This window comes from Phacochoerus africanus, chromosome 6 (genome assembly GCF_016906955.1).
Source record: "Phacochoerus africanus isolate WHEZ1 chromosome 6, ROS_Pafr_v1, whole genome shotgun sequence".
Classification (NCBI taxonomy): domain Eukaryota; kingdom Metazoa; phylum Chordata; class Mammalia; order Artiodactyla; family Suidae; genus Phacochoerus; species Phacochoerus africanus.
The window spans coordinates 83,375,766-83,397,003 of NC_062549.1; the positions used below are offsets into that span (position 1 = coordinate 83,375,766).

Sequence of the window (21,238 nt, forward strand, 5' to 3'; positions counted from 1 at the left end):
CCCAGGCTAGGGGTAGAATCAGAGCTGTAGCCTCTGGCCTAGGTCATAGCCACAGCAAAGTCAGATCCGAGTCACATCTGCGGCCTACAACATAGCTCAAGGTGACACTGGATCCTTAAACCCACTGAGCAAGGCCAGGGATCGAATCTGCATCCTCATGGATAATAGTCAGATTCATTTCCACTGGGCCATGATGAGAACTCCTGTCTTTCTCTTTCTGATTATTTCACTTAGTATGAGGATTTCTAGTTCCATCCATGTTGCTGAAAATGACATTATTTCACTCCTTTTTTATGGCTGAGTAGTATCATAATCTCTCAGTTGTTATTAGGTGTTATGCCTCTTGTGCTAAATAAATAATTAATGATAAACATATTGAACTGAGAAAATGAGGAACTAGGCTGACCCCTTGAGATCCTGATTTAATACCAAGAGGGGCTTAGATATCGATATTTTAAAGTTTCCTAATGTACAGACAGTTTGAGAACACCTAATATAGTTGTTGAGAACAAGGCTAGATTGGGTTTGCAGACTGAACATGTAAGTTTATCCATATTGCCAACAGGGAATCACTAGTTCAGATCATTTAGCCCTGACAGTGTGGTTAGAGAATGAAAGGCCTCCAGATTTTCCTTTGAAGGCAGAACTAGTGTACTTATGTTATGCTGTTGACCTCTCTTCATATACGGAATATCATGAGGGCTGTCATTGGGACAGCCTATCTCATGGAGGTGGACAGTATAGTATTCAGTACAGTAATGATGACCAAGACAATGGTAGTGATGTCTCACATCCGTACACCATCTAACGTTAAGGCTTTAAGGGGAAATTTCTTATGAATTTAATATCCTTTTTAGCTGTGTTTCTACTCTTTTTTAATGTCAGGGCTGAGAAAGCCTAGTTTTTAATTATCTTTATTTACTGATTTATTTATTTAGTCTTTTTTTTTGTCTTTTTCTAGGGCCATACCCGTGGCATATGGAGGTTCCCAGGCTAGGGATCTAATCAGAGCTGTAGCCGCCAGCCTACACCACAGCCACAGTAACGCCAGATCCGAGCCACTTCTGCAACCTACACCACAGCTCATGGCAATGCTGGATCCTTAACCCACTGAGCAAGGCCAGGGATTGAATCCACAACCTTATGGTTCCTAGTCGGATTCATTAACCACTGAGCCACAACAGGAATTCCAGTTTTTAATTATCTTTAATGTGGCTGAGGGGATAATTCAAATAACCAGAAGACGTTCATTTATTCATTTATTTCATCACTTTAAAAAAGTTTTATTGCATAATAGAAGATAATATGAGAAAAAGAATGTATATACATATATGTATAACTGCTCACTTTGATGTACAGTAGAAATTGACAGAACATTGTAAATTAACTATAATTTTTTAAATTGAAACAAAATAAAAAAGTTTTATAGGAGAGTACTTGATTTAGTGTTGATTTAGTTTCAGGTGTACAGCAAAGTGATTTAGTTATAAATATGTACATGTATCCATTCTTTTTCAGATTCTTTTCCCATATAGGTTATTAGAGAATATTAAGTAGCATTCCCTGTGCTATACAGTAGGTCCTTATTGGTTTACTACTATGTAGATAGTAGTGTGTATGTGTTAATCCCAAACTCCTAATTTATCCCTCCTTTCATGTTCCGTCACTTACTGAGTACCTGCTGTGTTCCAGGAAGTAAGTGCTGTATTAGTTTGCTAGAGCTACCGTAACAAAGTAGCACAAACTAGGTGGCTTAACCAACAGAAGTATACTGTCTCCATTTACAAAAGGGTAGAAGTCCAAGATCCAAGTGTCGCCAAGTTGGTTCCTTCTGAAAGCTAAGAGGGATGGTCTGTTCTGTGCCTCTTTTCTAGCTTCTAGTGGCTTGCTGGCAATCATGGGTGCTCATTGGCTTGCAGAAGCATCACCCCAATCTCTGCCTCCATCTTCACATGATGTTCTCCGTGTATGTTCCTGGGCCCACATTTCTCCTCCTTATAAAGATACAGTCATAGTGGATTAGGGGCCCACCTTATTCCAGTATGACCTCATCTTTTTTTTTTTTTTTGTCTTTTTGCCATTTCTTGGGCCGCTCCCACAGCATATGGAGGTTCCCAGGCTAGGGGTCAAATTGGAGCTGTAGCTGCCGGCCTACGCCAGAGCCACAGCAACGTGGGACCTGAGCCGCGTCTGTAACCTACACCACAGCTCACGGCAACGCCGGATCGTTAACCCACTGAGCAAGGGCAGGGACCGAACCCGCAACCTCATGGTTCCTAGTCGGATTCGTTAACCACTGCATCCACGACAGGAACTCCTGACCTCATCTTAACTTGCCTACTACATCTGCAGCGACCCTATTCCCAAATAAGGTACTGAGTGCTAAGACCAGCAAGTGAATTTGCAGGAGGTGGGCATAAATCAATCTATAACAAGTTCCAAAGTCTTGAAGATAATAAGATTTGATCCTTGCCCTAAGGAGCTCTCACAAAAGAACAGGAGAGAGAGCAAGAACAGTGGAAATGGACTGTGGTAAGGACAATGATAGAAGCATCCCAAAGAGTATTGTAAAAGCTAAGAGAAAGAGAAGTATGTAACCCAACCTGGGGAGGTCAGAGAAGATTTCCAGGAGACTACTCCTGAGCTGAGATTTATAAATGAACAGGAAACAAGGAGTGAGGAGGGACTGTGAGAAGTGGTAACACTCCAGGCTGACCTAAGCAAAGGCATGGAGGGAACAAAGAGCTGGGTGTGCAGGGAACTCTCACTGGTTTGTTGGTAGAGGGTACATTGCTGGGCAGAGAGTGGCAAGAAATGGCAATGAGGCCTTGGAAAGCCTTATATATCATATAAAGGAGTCTAGACTTAATCCTGTAGGCAGTGGGAACCACCGAAAAATGTTAAAATAGAAGAGAAGATTTGCAACTATCTGGACACCTCAGGCTTGTGTAAAAATTATGTATTCAGAGTCATGGCTCTGGGCAGGGGTAATAGTATGTGGTGATAGTAGTATAGGTGAGAGCATGGGGGCCTGAACCAAGGCAGTGGTGGTAGGACTGAAAAAAAGGGGACAGCTAGGTTAAATTTTCAGCACTCAGGAACACAGTAGAGTAAGGGACTGTATCCAAAGCACAAGTAAAAAGCAGCTTCTAGATAACTTGGGAAATCTGTCATTACAGTTGAATATATGAAGAGTCAGAGCTTTCCTTCAACCTTTACTGTTTTCAAAAAATATATTTAAAAACTCTCTCTGATTCCTGGCTTTCTTATAAACAGGACTATTGCTATTGCATTGACTAAGATCAGCTTCCATCAAAATTTTTATACCATCCAGATACTCATGGCTAATGTACTAGGTCTGGATACTTGCAAACATTATAAAGAACGACAGACCAACCTTCAAAATAAAGTCAAGTCACTGTTGGATGAAAAGTTCCATTGTCTTCTTAATGACATTTTCCATGTGCAGGTAACTAGCACATTAGACTTTTTCAAGAAATAGTGATGGGTCAGGCACGGCCACTCCTCCCTGATGCTTTATAGCTTTGCATCTTTGGGGCCTTTATTATCTTTTGCTTTTCTCATCTGGAGCATCCGCATGGTAAGGAAATGGCTCCCAGTCATCCTTGAATGAGCACCCCCTTTCCTAGGATATATTGGAGATATCCAGAAATTCATACTCAAGAAAACCCAAATAGCCATCTGCTGATTTCATTTTTTTTTTTTTTTTTTTTTTGTCGTTGTTGTTGTTGCTATTTCTTGGGCTGCTCCCTCGGCATATGGAGGTTCCCAGGCCAGGGGTCGAAACGGAGCTGTAGCCACCGGCCTACGCCAGAGCCACAGCAACGCGGGATCCGAGCCGCGTCTGCAACCTACACCACAGCTCACGGCAACGCCGGATCGTTAACCCACTGAGCAAGGGCAGGGATCGAACCCGCAACCTCATGGTTCCTAGTCGGATTCGCTAACCACTGCGCCACAACGGGAACTCCCTGATTTCATTTTTGTTCCCACCTTCGCATCATAGCTGACCTGTACTAGCTGGCCCAGGGCACAGAGTCACTCCGATGGGGACTGCCAATGCAAAGACAAGAGTGTGACCTGTTCTTTCCTGTATCTAATAGATTCAATGACACAGAGTATTAGAGCTGAAAGGAATGTTATGCATTATCTAACACATGAGGATTTTAAGGCACAGAACAGGAAAGTGATTTGCCCAGAGTCATACAACTAGTAGTTCCCTTTGTTATTTTCCAGTACTTAGTATTCTCATAATTCTTTATACAGTTTCCTATTTCACGGGAGGTTTCCAAGATGAGCACCACGAGAAAGCAAAAGCACTTGGAAACATTGTTTATGAAGATCTTGGAGCAAGTAAGAGCATCTTTGGGTCAAGTAACGGGGAGGGAAAAACTGGGCATCTTTCCACAAAGCGGTTGACCCCAAGGATTCAGACTCCAATGGGCAAGAAGCTCTAAAATATGTGAAAGCTTTAACCTAAAGTGTTTCATTTTCCTCCATCCTTCTAAACCTCTAGCTAAGAGTCTGTCCAGAATTTAGCTGTACTTGGAAAGAGTCCTTTAACATTATTCCTAGGAGTTGACCCTCTCCTTAAAACCATTCCCTTTTTTTTCTCCCTCTATATGAAATGCATTCTACCAAACTGGCTATATATGTGGGCTCTGCAGTCAGACTACCAAGGTTTGAACCCTTAGGCCTATCACTTGCTCCCTTGGTAACCTTGATCAAGTGACTCAACCTGCCAAAGCTTTTGTTTTATATCCTATAAAATGAGGACATAATGGAACCTAGCTTACAGAGTTCTAAGGTTTGTTTATTTATTTATTTAGTCTTTTTGCCTTTTTCTTGAGCTGCTCCCGCAGCATATGGAGGTTCCCAGGCTAGGGGTCTAATTGGAGCTGTAGCCGCCGGCCTACACCAGAGCCACAGCAACGCTGGATCCCGAGCCACATCTGCGACCCACACCACAGCTCACGGCAACGCCAGATCCTTAACCCACTGAGCAAGGCCAGGGATCAAATCCGCAACCTCATGGTTCCTAGTCAGATTTGTTAACCAATGTGCCATGACAGGAACTCCCAGGGTTCTAAGGTTTAAAATGACTAGATGATGTGTAAAAAAAAGTTAGAATAATGCCTCTTTCATCAGAAACAACCAATGTTATCTCTTTGTCTCTGTGTAACCCCATGACTGTCTTTTAAATATTGGTGATCACCAAATTTATATTCCGTTCTCCAACTCTTTTATAAGCACCAGAACCATATTTCCAAGGACCATCTGTATATTCCACTGGGATACGTGGCTCATACTCAGTTCAGTACCTAAATTCATTTTTTTTCCTATTCCAGTGCCCTATCTTCCTCATTCTGACCCTTGATTTAGTTAATAGCAAATTCATTCACCCATCATTCATTCATGCATCTTTGCTCCCTTCCTTACCAATTGCTACATCTGCTACATTTACTCAGCTGCTGTTATGTCTACCTCTGTTCCCCACTGTAGTTTAGGCTCTTTCCCTTACTGGAATATTTCCATAGCTTTTCAACTAATCTCTGTGCCTCATACCTTTCATCTCTAATTCATCTTCCACATTACTGCCAGAATATATGAAAGTTGCTCCAAGTCATGCTTTATACTATCCAGATAATTAATGCTAATGAGATAAAAGCCAAATGACCTTTTTTGGCCACACCATGGCATGTGGAAGTTCCTGGGCCAGGGATCAAACCCACACCACAGCAAAGACCAAAGCCATTGCAACAGCAACGCTGGATCCTTAACCCACTGTGCCACAAGAGAACTCAAAGGCTTTTTTTTTTTTTTCTTTTTTTGCTATTTCTTGGGCCACTCCCACGGCATATGGAGGTTCCCAGGCTAGGGGTCTAATCGGAGCCATAGCCACCAGCCTACGCCAGAGCCACAGCAACTCGGGATCTGAGCTGCGTCTGCAACCTACACCACAGCTCACGGCAACACCGGATCGTTAACCCACTTAGCAAGGGCAGGGACCGAACCTGCAACCTCATGGTTCCTAGTCGGATTTGTTAACCACTGCGCCACGAGGGGAACTCCCTTTTTTTTTTTTAACCTAGAAAAATGCTGCTCATCCTTCAGTGTCACCTCTTTGGTGAGAGCTCCTCCAAAATCACAATGCATGACTAACTCCTCTTCCATTGCGCTTCTGTAACACTTTGAGCATATTTCTTATATTTATCATACTGTATTGCAGTTTGTTATGTATATGTGTGTCTCTCTCCCTCAGAAGATTGTGAGCTTCTTAAGGAGAGGGAGCCTCTTACTCATTTTTTTTTTATTTTCCCACTGTACAGCAAGGGGGTCAGGTTATCCTTACATGTATACATTACAATTACATTTTTCCCCCAGCCTTTCTTCTGTTGCAACATGACTCTTACTCATTTTTGCATCACTATTGACCTGCAGAGTGTCTGGCACATAATAAACAATTCAAGTTTGTGACATTGTACTCTTCTCTACTGCAGGCAAATAAGCAAGGCTATATCAGCAGTTTCTAAATGTCAGGCTTTGAACTATTTCCAACACAAGTATCCAGGAAGCTTCTTAAAATATATGTATTTATTGTTCTACCCCAAATTTATAAGGGAGTTAGTTCTCTTGTGCCGCAGCAGGTTAAGGATCCACTGATTTATTTGGTCCCTGACCTGGAAACTTCCACATGCAAGGTGTGGCCAGAAAAAAAAAGAGAGGGCGTGCTTTGGGCCTAGAAATCTGTTTAGGTGTTTGTTTTTGTTTTGAAACCTCACAGTTGGTTCCAATCCACAATATAGTTGGAAGCCATGACCAAAGTTGTGCTTAGACTCAGTGCTGTGACCACAATCTTTGGGGTCATTTACTATCAATTTTTTATTTATTTACTTATTGGCCATAGCATGCTGTGGCTTGATGTGGGATCTCAATTCCCAGACCAGGAATTGAACCCAGGCTGCAGTGGTGAAAGTGCTGAGTCCTAACCATTAGACCACCAGGGAACTCCTTAGATCATTTAACTATCTGTATGACCTTCAGCAAATGACTTAACCTCTCTGTGCCTAAATTTTCTCAGTAAATAGGTTCAATATACCACCTCCTGTCAATGTTATGAAGGTTAAATGAGTTAATTTATGAAAGTGCATCACACAGTGCTGGAAACATAGTAGATTCAGCGTACGTGATGGCTTTTATTCACATCAGAGAGGACTCGATTCAGTCTCTTCATTTTAAATGTGAAGGAGTTGGGGCCAATGATGTACCATTGAATTCATGTGGGTTTTTTTGTACTTGCTTTATTCTTCTCAGTTCACAAATAATTCACTGATAAGGCCATCCTACAACTAAAACTCACATTTACATCTGCCCCATAGTTTTTGTTGTTGTTGTTGTTTATGGCTACACTTATGTCATATGGAAGTTCTTGGACTAGGGGTCAAATCTGAGCAGCAGCTGCAGACCTATACCACAGCCACAGCAATGCCAGTTCCAAGCCATATGTGCAACCTACAACACAGCTTTCAGCAATGCCAGATCCTTAACCCGCTGACTGAAGCCACGGATTGAACCTGCATCTACGCATGTGGACACTATGTTGGCTCATATGTTATGTGAGCCACAACAGAAACTGCTTTTTTTTTTTTTTTTTTGGTTTTTGGTTTTTCTGACCATACCTGCAGCATGCAGAAATTCTGGGGCAGGGATCAAACCTGCTCAACAGCAGGAACCCAAACCACAGCAGTGACAATGCTGGATCCCAACCTGCTGAACCACCAGGGAACTCCTGCCCCATGGTTTTAAAGATATTAGTCAAATACAAAGCAAAACAATAGGATGCTAAACCTATTCATTAAAATGTTCTCAGGGTCAGTGAAGAGCAAGTGATCTGATGACAGAATAGGGCTATACGAGGAGACATTGAAGTTCCCTTGTGGTGGAGTGGGTTAAGGATCCAGCATTGATGCTTCAGTGACTTGGGTCACTGCTGTGGCATAAGTTCAGTCCCTGGCCCAGGAACTTCCACATGCCATAGGCACAGCCAGAAAATAAAATTTAAAAAAATAAAAAAATAAAAGGAGACTTATTATGTGTATGTGATAAGACAGGCTATAATATTTTATAATGATCATCTTTTGGAATCTGAAATTTGAAAGTAGCCTTTGTTGCTTTGGTTATAAAAACATTTAGAGGGAAAGAATGGGTTAACCTAATCTCTTCTCGAAGGGAACCAAAAGAAGCCAAGAACAACCTGGAGCCGTACTAGTGGGGAAGGTTTTCTCCATTTAGACATCTCACACGATGGAAATATCAGGCCCACTATGCAGGGGCTTACCCAAAAATAAAGCTCTATATTTTGTCTAATACTATATCCCCAGCACTTAGTACAGCACATGACCCTAACAGATGCACAATAAATGCTTAATGAATAAATAAATTATTCAGAATAGTTAGAGAAAGTCCACACAAGAAAGGGAACACATGATCTGTTTAAGTGTAACATATGCCACGGTTCAAGCTAGAACAGTATAACTGGCCAGCAGGGCAAGGCCAGGTCAGTTTCTCTCAGTGCTCTGTATCCAGCACCTAGCCCAGTGGGTGCTTGGTAAGTATGCGTTCAATATATGTTGGTTGACTAAGTGTCAAGTAGCTATTTCCAGAAGACCTTCATTTTGTGACTAGATTAGAATGATTTGTAGTAAACCTCAGTTGTTTTTATGTAATTAGTGTTTTAACTTGGCTACAACCTCATTTATACATTTGCACTTTTTTTAATAAACTGTTTTTTTTTTTTCTTTCTTTCTTCTTTTTTAATGACCGCACCTGTGACATATGGAATTTCCCAGGCCAGGGATTGAATTTGAGCCACAGCTGTGGCAATGCCAGATCTTTAACCCACTATACCAGGCCAGGGATAGAACCTGCACCTCCACAGCCACCTGAGCCGCTTCAGTCAGATTCTTAACCCACTGTGCCATAGTAGGAGTTCCAATTGCATTATCTTTCCAGAAAGATTTGACCATGTCTATTCCAGCCAGTTCTGTCCCAGTTTCCACAGATTCAGGTTAGCAGAATCTAAATTAACACAGTTATTGAAAAGAAAAGATTTAACTTAGCTCCACCAAATGTAGTGGATACACCTGCATACCCATACACATGTATAAAAACCCAGAGTCCTACAGCATTTCTCTTTCTGTTTCTCTACCTTGTCCAGACAGTGAAAGAGGAAAGGATTATTTTCATCATCGATGAAGGCCAGTTTATTGATTCCGCCTCCTGGACCTTTATGGAGAAACTTATCCGGTCTGTTCCCATCTTCATCATCATGTCCCTGTCTCCCTTCATGCCCTGTGCAGCTGCCAGCGCCATAATGAAGAACAGGAACACCACCTACATCACCCTTGGAGCCATGCAGCCTAAGGACATCCGCAACAAGGTCTGCCTAGACCTCAGTGTCACAGGGATCCCCAAAGAACTGGATATGTGAGTAACCTATTTCTATCCAGAGGCCTTGACATCTGCATTCATTCCCCAGGTCCAGACTTTCATCAGATTCCTTAAGATGTATCTGAAAGTGCCCATTTCCGTATTGTTGGTCCCACATTTCAAAGGGCCCAGTTGGTAGGATGAGCACAGTTGGCAGGATGCACGCTGTTCACCTTTTCCTTATTATGGCCCCTGTTACACCAGCTCTAACTTTGCTTAGTGACCTCAATTTTATTTCTCTTTCATCATGCTGGGTATGGTTACAGACACTAACCCATGGTGACAAAGGGCACCATTGTGGGCAAGTGACATGAGAGGCAAACTGGTAAACATTAGAGACCACAACCCATAGCTGCGCAAACTCTTGGTCAGCTGGCAGTAATGTGGTCTGGTACTGGCGTTCTCTGTCATGGTAGATGTTGAGGTCATTGCTTTCTGAGCTTACCAGTGACTCCTCTCCTTGGGTCTTGACAGCAGTTCCCTTAACACAGACAATGACTCTTCCTTAGCTGGATGTTTACAACCCACCTTGGTATCTGTATCTGTTCTTTCTAATAAGGTTGCCATTCTTCTGGAAGGGAGGTGACTTGGACAAAGTCTCATTTAAGTAGTTCCTGTCGTGGTGCAGCAGGAATGAATCTGATTAGGGACCACGAGGTTGTGGGTTTGATCCCTGGCATTGATCAGTGGGTTAAAGATCCGGCATTGCCTTGAGCTATGGTGTAGGTCGAAGAAGCGGCTCAGATCTGGTGTTGCTGTGGCTGTGGCATAGGCCTGCAGCTGTAGCTCCGATTGGACCCCTAGCCTGGGAACCTCCACATGCCATGGGTGCGGACCTAAAAAATAAATAAATAAATAAATAAATAAAATAACTCCATGGTGGAGAGAAGTTGGGGGGTGGGGGGATGCGCTGCGGGTGTAGGATGGAAATACTATAAAACTGGATTGTGACGATCAATGTACAACTATAAATGTAGTAAGTTCATTGAGTAATAAAAATTTACAACTATAAATGTAGTAAGTTCATTGAGTAATAAAAATTTTTTTTAAAATAAAAAAATAAAATTAACTCCATGGAAGTTCCCTTGTGGTGCAGTGGGTTAAAGATCTGGCGTTGCTGCAACTGTGGTACAGGTTTTAGCTATAGCACAGGTTCAATCCCTGGCCTAGGAACTTCCACATGCCACATGCCAGGAACTTCCAGGTGCTGCCAAAAAAAAAAAAAAAAGGCTAAAACAGAGACTTTTAAAAAAAATAAAAAATAAAATAACTCCAGGTAAAAATTTGGCATGCTCTCTCCCTTTGTCTCTATGTCTGCCTCTCTCTCTTCTCTCTGTATTTTATGTGTATATCATATATATAATAAATGTATATATTTGTTTTATATATATATATATGTATGTATATATATACACATTTATGCATACACAAACACACAGAAACATCTTTTAATCTAGCCTTCCCAATTCTAGGAATCTATCTTAAAGATATAGTCAAAAATATGAAGTGACAGGAGTTCCCGTCGTGGCACAGTTGGTTAACGAATCCGACCAGGAACCATAAGGTTGCGGCTTTGAAACCTGGCCTTGCTCAGTGGGTTAAGGATCTGGCGTTGCTGTGAGCTGTGGTGTAGGTTACAGACGCGGCTCGGATCCCGCATTGCTGTTGCTCTGGCGTTGGCCAGTGGCTACAGCTCCAACTGAACCTCTATCCTGGGAACCTCCATATGCCGCAGGAAGCGGCCCTAGAAAAGGCAAAAAAGACCAAAAAAAAAAAAATATATATATATATAAAGTGACATATGGGCAGTTTTTATTGAGGCATTATTTGTACTAGCGAAGGACTGAAATTAATCCAAATGTCTGTCTCTAAGGGGATAGTTAGAATAAAGTAGGATGCATCCACATGATGGAGCCCTGCATAGCTATGCAGAGAAATAGAAAGATCTACTGATGTGGATGGATGACCAGGATGCATTGCTGAGTGAAAAAACAAGGAGCAGCTTAGTGTATGGTTTATATATGTGCTGTCTTTTATCTAAGGAAGGAGGTGAAATACATGTGTACGTTTCTATAGTTTTTAAAAGAAACATTAAAAAGATAAACTAGTTATGCACAGTTACTTATCAGGTGAAAAAGTGAAGCAATACTGAAGATGTACCTTATTATATTAGTTTTGACTTTGGAAAGATTTACATGTTCATGTAATTTTAAAAATGAAAGAAAAAGAAAAAAAAAAACAACAATCCCTCAAAATGGAAAACAAACAAATGGAGAAAGAGAAGTGATTATTTTCAAGTGATCGAGAAGATTCAAATGTTTTTCCTTCCTTAAAGATGGTTCTTTGACATAATTAGGTTGCCCTATTTCCACTACAGTTACCTGGCAGAGGGAAGCTGTGGGATTCCACTTTACTGTGAAGAATTGCTTAAAAACCTGGACCATCACAGGGTACTCGTTTTCCAAACAATGGAGTCTGAGGAAAAGACAAATGTGACCTGGAATAACCTGTTCAGTAAGTCTCATAATGATGGTTCTTTCTCCCTCTGCCCTGTGAAGAGGGTGGCTGCTTCCAGTAAGGGTCAGAGGGTTGCGGGGGGGTGGGGAGGGAGAGGAGTGGGGAACACTGGACTGGATAGTGCAGATTTTAAGAAAACTTAACATTGCCTGGGACTCACTGGATTGAGAGAAAGAATGTAGACCTGTAATAAAAATGAAAGAACACTGGAGAGTCTTAAAGCCCAAGATCCAAACTGATAGATTTAGATGTTGTTATCTGGGGAAAAGGATAACTTGTTTCCAGAGGTAAAATGATTAGCTCAAAGTGAATTATCAATAAGGTTACCGTTGCTACAGAGAACTACAAAAGGATGAACTTTGAGACCGTAGTACAAACAGGCCGGTTGGCATGTTTACGCAAATAGTTTTAGTGAAGGGAGAAGTGTAGAGATTGGAAAATGGGATAAGGATGCAAGCTGGGAGGTAGAGGATCAAGGTTAATGTGAATGATATGAAAATGTCTGTGGTATACTAGTTGTTTAAAGAGATGGTAGTGATGAAAAGTAAAACTCATATGCAAGAAAAAGAAAGAGAGGGAGGAAGGGAGAAAGGACGGAAGGGAGGGAGGAAGGATGGAGGGAGGAAGGAAGAGAGAGAGGAAGGAAGGAAAAAAAAAACTATGTTTTGACACAAAGGAAACCATGGAGGTTTAAAAGATAGTATCTCTTTCATGAAAAGAGAGAACATAAAGATGTAATCAAAAGAAAAGTTTGACCTTTAGGAGTCCAGAATTCCAGTTCCACAGACGCCATTTAATAGCTAGTATTTGGGACTAGTTACAACCTTTATTGCCAGGTAACTGCTCTAAAATGGAGGTAAAGGAGCTCAACCCTTTCTTATTTATTTACTCAACAAACATCTACTGAGCACCTTCTCTTGTCTGACACTGCAGTAGGGGTTCTAGGAGCCTCTTACGGTTTAAATGAGGTGATCGAATATAATAATACTTTGCTGCCTCATTGTTTTTTTAATTAAACTTTTTGAGGTGATTATAAATTGACATGCAGTTGCAATAAGTACCATAGAGTCCGTGTACCCTTTACCTAGTTTTCCCCAGTAATGAATCAGCAAAACGACATATAATATCACAACCAGGATACTAATATATATATATATATATACACACACACACACACACATATATATATATATACATACACATATATATATATATATATTTTTTTTTGTCTTTTTGCCATTTCTTGGGCTGCTCCCGTAGCTTATGGAGGTTCCCAGGCTAGGGGTCGAATTGGAGCTGTAGCTGCTGGCCTACACCAGAGCCACAGCAACGCAGGATCCAAGCCGTGTCTTTGACCTACACCACAGCTCTCGGCAACACCGGATCCTCAACCCACTGAGCAAGGCCAGGGATCGAACCAGCAACGTTATGGTTCCCAGTCAGATTTGTTAACCACTGAGCCACGAAGGGAACTCCAGGATACTAATATTGATATAGTCAAAATACAGAACATTTCCATCACCTCGAGAACCCCTCATGTTGCCCTGTTATAGCCACCCCCACTTCTCTCCCACCTCTATTAGCTTTTTTAACCATTGGTAATCACTAATCTCCCGCAATAGTGCTCCAGCAGTCCACACACTGTGGCTTAGCCACACTGGTCTCTTTACAGTTCTCTAAATTGCAAAATGCTTTGTGGCTTCTGTGCTTTTGCATTGATCGTCCCTCAGTTTTCCAGTTGGATTATCCCTTCATTCTTTTTTTTTAGGGTCAACCCATGGCATATGGAGGTTCCCAGGCTAGGGGTCTAATCGGAGCTACAGCTGCCGCCCTAAGCCATAGCCACAGCAATACCAGATCTGAGCCGCATCTGCGACCTACAGCACAGCTCACAGCAACACCTGATCCTTAATTCACTGAGGGAGACCAGGGGTCAAACCCATAACTTCATGGTTCCTAGTCGGATTTGTTTCCTCTGTGTCACGAAGGGAAATCCCTCTCTTCATTCTTTATTTTTGTCTTTTTTTTTTTTTTTTTTTTGGTCTTTTGTCTTCTTAGGGCCGCACATGTGGCATATGGAGGTTTCCTGGCTAGGGGTCCCTTCGGAGCTGTTGTTGCCAGCCTATGCCAAAGCTGCAGCAATGGCAGATCCAAGTCACGTCTGCGACCTACACCACAGCATATGGCAACATGTATCCTTAACCCACTGAGCAAGGCCAGGGATAGAACCTGCAAGCTCGTGGTTCCTAGTCAGATTTGTTCTTGCTGTGCCACGACGGGAACTCCCCTCCCTTCATTCTTTGAGTTTCAATCCTCCTCAGTGAAGCCTTTCTGAATCCACCAAGATAATTCATTGTTCTTTGTTCTCTATTCCTCTTTGCTCTTTAGATCTTAAGTTACTTTTCCTGTATTATGATTAATTACCTAAATATCTGTTTCAATAAATTTTAAGATCCCTGAGGGATGAAAGCATGCACTGGCCACATTTATAGCCTTCACAGTTTATGGTGGATGAAAATTCTGTACTGTGTTGATATGAACTCTCCAACACTTACTGCCTGTACCTACTCATGTGGCATTTGTTTACTGTCTGGGAGTCTAGCTCTTTGGGTATGTATCTTTCTAGGAAGGCAGGAGTTTAGTTATATTCATTCTCATATTTCCACATCACCTATCACAGAGTCTTGCAACTCAATTGTTAATGTAGGACTGGAGGCACAAATAAGTAATGCATTTGGGATTACCAGGAGAAAAAGTATTAGGCAAGCTTACTATTCACATTTCACCATTTTTAGTATCTCTTTCTGACAATAACAAAATCTTAAGTTTAGTCTCCCACCGAATGTGTTTGCATCTGAGTGTGGGTATTTCAATGTGCATCCAAGTATAAGGTACCATATATTAGAAGATACATTCTGATGACCTTTGAGTCAAGTTTTTATAAAACTGCATGCATTATTGAAGATATCCAGTAGGAGGGAGGAGGAAAAACACTTTTTGAGTAAATTTCTATTTTCATATATCAGTTTTACTTAAAATACAGCATTTCAGAATATTTGAGGGGCCAACACACATCTCTGCCTAGTTTTTCAGGTGAGACACATCTGGAAGTTTATTGGAAAATCAAGATAATAATAGGACAGTGACTCTCAACTTTTCTTTGCTTTTATCTCCCTGTAGAGAATTTTGCCAAGCCAACAGAAGACTTAAAAATATTTACTTTAGGTTTTGAGGAAGGAAATGGAGAAGTCTGTAACCTCGCTAGTGGTGTCAGATTGAAAAACTTGTCACCACCAGCATCATTAAAAGGTAAAGAAAATTTGAACTAGTGTTCATTTTCCAGGACCTACATTCCCTTTTTGCTTTCTCTAGGATGCCTCCAATAAAGGCGCAAGGAAGATAGCCTGGTTTGTCTGTTTTGTGTTGCCCAGGCTGTGGGAAGGCTCCATTGTAGGTCTGGCTTTTCTGTTCCCAAATGGTAACCACCTTCTCCCTGTGTGTATTCTGGAGTCTGACTTGAACAAAATTTTATTCAACTGCATAAAAGAATGAGGTATAGTACATTTTTAATTAAAAATCAAATAATGAGAGAGAAAATTTAACACTATACTTTTTTCTGCTATCTATGTTTTAAGAAATGAAAGACAAGAGACTTTATATCAGAGGTGTACTGCTATTAATTTCAAGAAAAATTAATTTCAAGCAGTGTTGCAGTATGTTTTCAGTTTCAATCCATGCCATCTATAAAATGTTCAACTTCTGGAGTTCCTGTCATGGCTCAGGAGTTAACGAACCTGACTAGGAACCATGAGGTTGTGTGTGCGATCCCTGGCCTTGCTTGGTGGGTTAAGGATCCGGCATTGCCATGAGCTGTGGTGTAGGTTGCAGACATGGCTCAGATCTCTGGTTGCTGTGGCTGTGGCGTAGGCTGGCGGCTACAGCTCTGATTAGACCCCTAGCCTGGGAACCTCCATATGCCTTGGGTGTGGCCCTAGAAAAGACAAAAAGACCAAAAATAAATAAATAAAATAAAATATAATGTTCAACTTCAGAGTTCCCTGGTAGCCTAATGGTTGAAGATCTGGTATTGTCACTGAACCAGCCTGGGAACATCCACATGCCACAGGCACAGCCAAAAAATAAATAAATAAGTAAATAAATAAAGTTCAAATTCAAATGTTTAACAGGATGACATAGAGACCTCAAGTTCTCAGTCTTTAAAGGAGCAGCATTTGTGTTTCATTCACTGTATCTGTTAAAGTAGCAGAGTGGACTAGCTTGGTTTCTACAGTATTCTGTGGACAAGTTGAGAAGTTCGTATTTTGTCCCTGATGAGGGTGATGTAATTAAAGGACATCCTGGTCAAGATTTCCAGGAAACCCTGTGAGCTATGACACTCAAGCATAAATGAGGAGATGGAATTGGAGCTAGGAATTCTCTGACACTTGGTCATGAACATAGAGATGGTAATGGGTTATCTTAAGACTAAATGAATCCCTGTGGCAGATAGAGAGGACCCTTAATGTTGGGAGTGCCAGGAGAAGGGGTAGCCAGTGAAGAAGAAAGAGAATGACCAGGTGGAGAAGTCAGCATAGAACAACAATGGCAGGCCTTGCTCCTCTGACTACTGTGGTCCCCCTGTGACCTCTTCTCTTCTCATACACTCTTGTCACACTTTAGCACAAAATCAGAACACCTTGAAATCAGTCTTGTTGTCTGGCCAGTGGTACTTGGTATTTTTATATCATAGTATCTCCACCTTTTGTACTCTCAGCACAAGTAGGTACTAAGCAAATACTTCTTTTAGCTTAGTTAGTTTAGCTTAGTTAGCTTAGATTCTGTGAACAAGAACTGTGGAGCAGGACAGTTATCCATCTCTAGAATGTATCTGATAAAGACAGGTGACTAGTTCACTGTCATATGCCTTTCCGCCTGCAGAAATCTCTCTGGTCCAGCTGGATAGCATGAGCCTGTCCCACCAGATGTTGGTGAGATGTGCTGCCATCACTGGCCTGACCTTCACGACAGAGCTGTTGTTTGAGATTCTCCCTTGTTGGAACATGAAGATGATGATCAATGCCCTGGCAACCTTAGTGGAATCCAAGGTCTTTGGTTGTTTCCGGAATGGAAAAGAGCTCAGGTTGGCCCTGAAACAGAATACGGCCTCTTTCGAGGTCAATTATCGCTCCCTCTCTCTAAAGCCCACTGAAGGAATGGGTGAGTAGAACCTGGAAGGGACCCATATTACCTTTAGTTAAAGGCACATCTCAATACCAGAACTCATCTGTGTTTTGTAGCAGGGCCTGACTTGTCGCCCCGAACCTTGCTGAAAATCCCTCTCTGTCCCCTCTAGCCCGAGGCGAGGAGGAGGATCACCGTGAGCTGGAAAGCCAGGTGATTGAGTACCACATCATTCGATTCTGCAAGCCAATGATGCAGAAAACAGCTTATGAGCTGTGGCTGAAGGACCAGAAGAAAGCCATGCACCTGAAATGTGCCCGCTTTCTGGAGGAAAACGCCCACAGGTGTGACCACTGCCGAAGTGGAGACTTCATCCCCTTCCACCACTTCACAGTGGACATCCGGCTCAACACTTTGGACTTGGATACCATTAGGAAGATGGCTAAATCCCATGGATTTCGAAGTAAACTTTCTTTGTTCCTAATTAGTCCTAACTATTCCTTGGGGAACATGGGGGCTAAGACCTAGCAGGCGTGGGTCTGGACCACAAGGGTTTCAAGTTCCCTGAGGGCTCAGGCACCACAAATACTGAGATTTCAGCAGCATAGGGCAGTGAGACAGGAAGAATCCGGGAGTTTACCTGCAGCTGCATTGGCAAAACCAATCTCACTGTGAGACTGTCAGGGGGGATTTGGGGATAAAGACTCTGGCAAAATGGGGTGTGACCAGAGTTCACATTAAAATGGCCAAAGGGGAGTTCCCATTGTGGCTCAGCAGGTTAAGAACTGACATAGTATCTGTGAGGATGCAGGTTGGATCTGTGGCCTCACTCAGTGGGTTAAGGATCTGGCGCTGCCATGAGCTGTGGTTTAGGTCACAGACACAGCTTGGATCTGGCATTGCTGTGGCTGTGATGTAGGCTGGCAGCTGCAGCTCCAATTCGACCCCTAGCCCAGGAATTTACATATGCTGCAGGTGCAGCCCTGAGAAAAGAAAAAAAAAGAAAGAAAATAAATTTTAAGAATGTCCAAAGAGGTGAAACAGACCCAGCTTCATTCACACCACGAGATGGAGTCCAAGGAGGGTAGGGACTAGGGAGCAGGGTCTGACATGATGAAGTCAGTGGAAGAGCAAAGCCCCTAAGGGAGTGGTGTTTCTTGGCAGATAAGACTGTTGTTGCGGGAGTTCCCTGGTGGTCTAGTGGTTATGATTCAGCATTTTCACTGCTGTAGCCCAAGTTCAGTCCCCGGTCTGGGAACTGAGATCCCATATCAAGCCACAGTATACTGTGGCCAAAACAAACAAAAAGAATATTGTTGCTCTGTCGTCTAGTTTGAAACAAAGTTCCAGCAGAAAAAAGAGTATAAGTGGGAGAGAATTATCCAGGGCTAAGCAGGTCAGGGCCCCAGAAAAGAGGGCTTGGGTTCAGGGCAGGGATTTAAGACCATCTGAGACGCGAGTAAAAAAGTTACAAACAGCACAAACTGGCCACATGATCAGAGAAAATGTAATAGCAGATTCAAGGGGTTTAGGGCCCAGAGACCCGGTGACTGCAGGCATGATGAATGTCGGGGCAGCAACGCCAGCTCTAGCCCTCAGTTGGGGGTGGTCAGGGAGCACTCAAAGAGCTGCCTGCCCTAGTCACAGGCCTCGTTGATTATGGCTAAATCTGGTCAGGAGAGCAGAGGCTACAAGTACAGGACTCCTATATTATAAGGACATACAAATTGGGAAAGAATGTATGTAAAGTGCCTATCACATAGTAGGTACAAAATAGATATTCTCATTAATTCTCTATTTTACCTGCATTCTTATTTCATCCTCTTACAACCCTCCAAGGTGGAAGGTTTTTTTCATTTTATAGGTAAGAAAATTGAGGTTCTGGAAGATTAAATAACTTGCCCTGTGCCACAAAACAAGTAATAGTCTTTACTCAGTCCCACGTCAGTCTAATTCCTGAGCTTATGCTCTGCTCATTGACACTTGAGCTTCCCAAAGTACAGGACTGAACTTTTAGGTAATACTGGCCAAGGAAGTTGGAAGAGGTTCAGAGATACAGTATTAGACATTAATCAGAGTGTGAGGAAGGTGATTCCCTTTCAATTCTTGATCAGGGAAAAAGCAGCTTTGTACTGTGGTTTGTGCTTATTGTTGACACTGCACTAAAACTTGCCAATTTCCCTTTTTAAAAAAGAGAAATCAAACTTTCAGTTCAGAGCCTTAGAGTCTGTATATATATAGAGAGAATCTATATATGAAGGTTTCAAGTCCCCAAGGGTGTGGACACAAAGATAATGAAACTTCAACAGTAGTCTCATTTCACTGGGGCAGGGAGGATGTCAAGGGAACATAGCTATAGCTGAGCCTAGTGTTTTAATAAAAACATTTTAAAAACATTTTTCTTCAGGCATTATATGTTTCCAATATTGGAAACATGCTATTATTATTATACTATTCATAGTATGTGTGAAACATGATGTTGAAATTGAAATTTGTGCGAAGCACCAAGATACAATGGATGTTAAAATCCAAAGGGAGATAAATAGATAGATATATGAACTCTGTAAAGGATATAGCTGATAATCTTGGATCCTTCATCTACATTTAAAACATAAAAATGGGGGAGTTCCCTGGTGGCTCAGTGGCTTAAGGATCCAGCATTGCCATTGCTGTGCCTCAAGTCACTGCTGTGGCACAGGTTCATCCTCTGGCCTGGGAATTTCTACATGCTGCAGGCATAGCCAAATGTTAATAATAATAATTGAGGAGGTAGTGTGTACCCTCCTCAAGTGGGTTCCCTCCTTCATCACATCAGCCCTAGGAAGGTGTCTTCTTTGGAATTGAAGACCTCACACCTAAGGAGGCCAAAGTGGCCTGTGGCTGCACAAGGATCAACCTGCCCTCCCAGAGTTTGGGAAAGGATGTGTGAGGGTTTCCCATAAATCAGATATAACTCACCTGGGAGAAAAAGCCAGCCTGGAGACATTTTAAGTTGTTCCCAAGAATGTTCCTGGGAGTGTGAAAAGACCCCTGGGAGTGGACTGCTGGAGTAGAATAGGCACTAAGAGGGCAGGTGGTGGAGAGCTGGAGGATGGGTGTCTGAGCCAGGGAGCTTCCATGAAAGATCCCAACACAGGACTATAGCCAGAGAGCACCAATGAAAGCATGCATAGCAAAGAGGTGACTAACAGAGATAATGGGAAAGAATATTCCAGACTGTGTGGGATCAGTGAGTGTTATTTTATATATCATATATAAAACATATAAAATATGTATTAATAAATTATATATAAAATAACCATATATGTGTGTGTTTTAATTAACTTATTTGGTCAGAGGTAAAATCAGCTGGCAGCTAACAGACAGTTCAGTCTGAGCAGTTAGTTGGTCTTAAGCAGGCTGGCCAGGGCCATCAAAGACAACTCCGGGTATTTTGGGGTCTCCAGTGTACCTTGATAGTTTGGCACTGGAACGTATGTGACCAGATGTCTATGAGTAATGTCTGCTGGTATCATTCCATCAGCATCTCCACCTGAGGCCAAGGCTCTACCAGTTCCCTTAGCAGAATTTTTCACCTGTTTAAAAAGGCTATCTACTAGGAGTTCCCGTCGTGGCGCAGTGGTTAACGAATCTGACTAGGGACCATGAGGTTGCGGGTTCGGTCCCTGCCCTTGCTCAGTGGGTTAAGGATCCGGCGTTGCCATGAGCTGTGGTGTAGGTTGCAGACGTGGCTCGGATCCCGCATTGCTGTGGCTCTGGCGTAGGCCGGCGGCTGCAGCTCTGATTCAACCCCTAGCCTGGGAACCTCCATATGGCGTGGGAGCGGACCAAGAAATAGCAAAAAAAAAAGGCTATCTACTAGACATTTTTTTTTTTTTTTTTAGGGCCACACCCTTGGGATATGGAAGTTCCCAGGCTAGGGGTCGAATTGCAGCTGCTGGCCTACACCATAGTTACAACAATGCCAGATTCAAGCCGCATCTGCAACCTAGACCACAGCTCACAGCAACACCAGATCTTTAACCCACTG

At 42.3% G+C, this 21,238-nt stretch overlaps 1 protein-coding gene across 1 annotated transcript in view; it reads left to right on the plus strand.

Moving 5' to 3' along the window:
• ADCY10 (adenylate cyclase 10) overlaps positions 1 to 21,238 on the plus strand; it is a 94,255-nt gene that overhangs the window by 31,443 nt on the left and 41,574 nt on the right. The window contains exons 14-20 of the mRNA XM_047782975.1: positions 3,277 to 3,469; positions 4,288 to 4,374; positions 9,239 to 9,507; positions 11,888 to 12,024; positions 15,208 to 15,336; positions 16,966 to 17,244; positions 17,381 to 17,671. Coding sequence (XP_047638931.1) covers positions 3,277 to 3,469; positions 4,288 to 4,374; positions 9,239 to 9,507; positions 11,888 to 12,024; positions 15,208 to 15,336; positions 16,966 to 17,244; positions 17,381 to 17,671 — 1,385 coding nt within the window. The remainder of the gene's footprint in view (positions 1 to 3,276; positions 3,470 to 4,287; positions 4,375 to 9,238; positions 9,508 to 11,887; positions 12,025 to 15,207; positions 15,337 to 16,965; positions 17,245 to 17,380; positions 17,672 to 21,238) is intronic.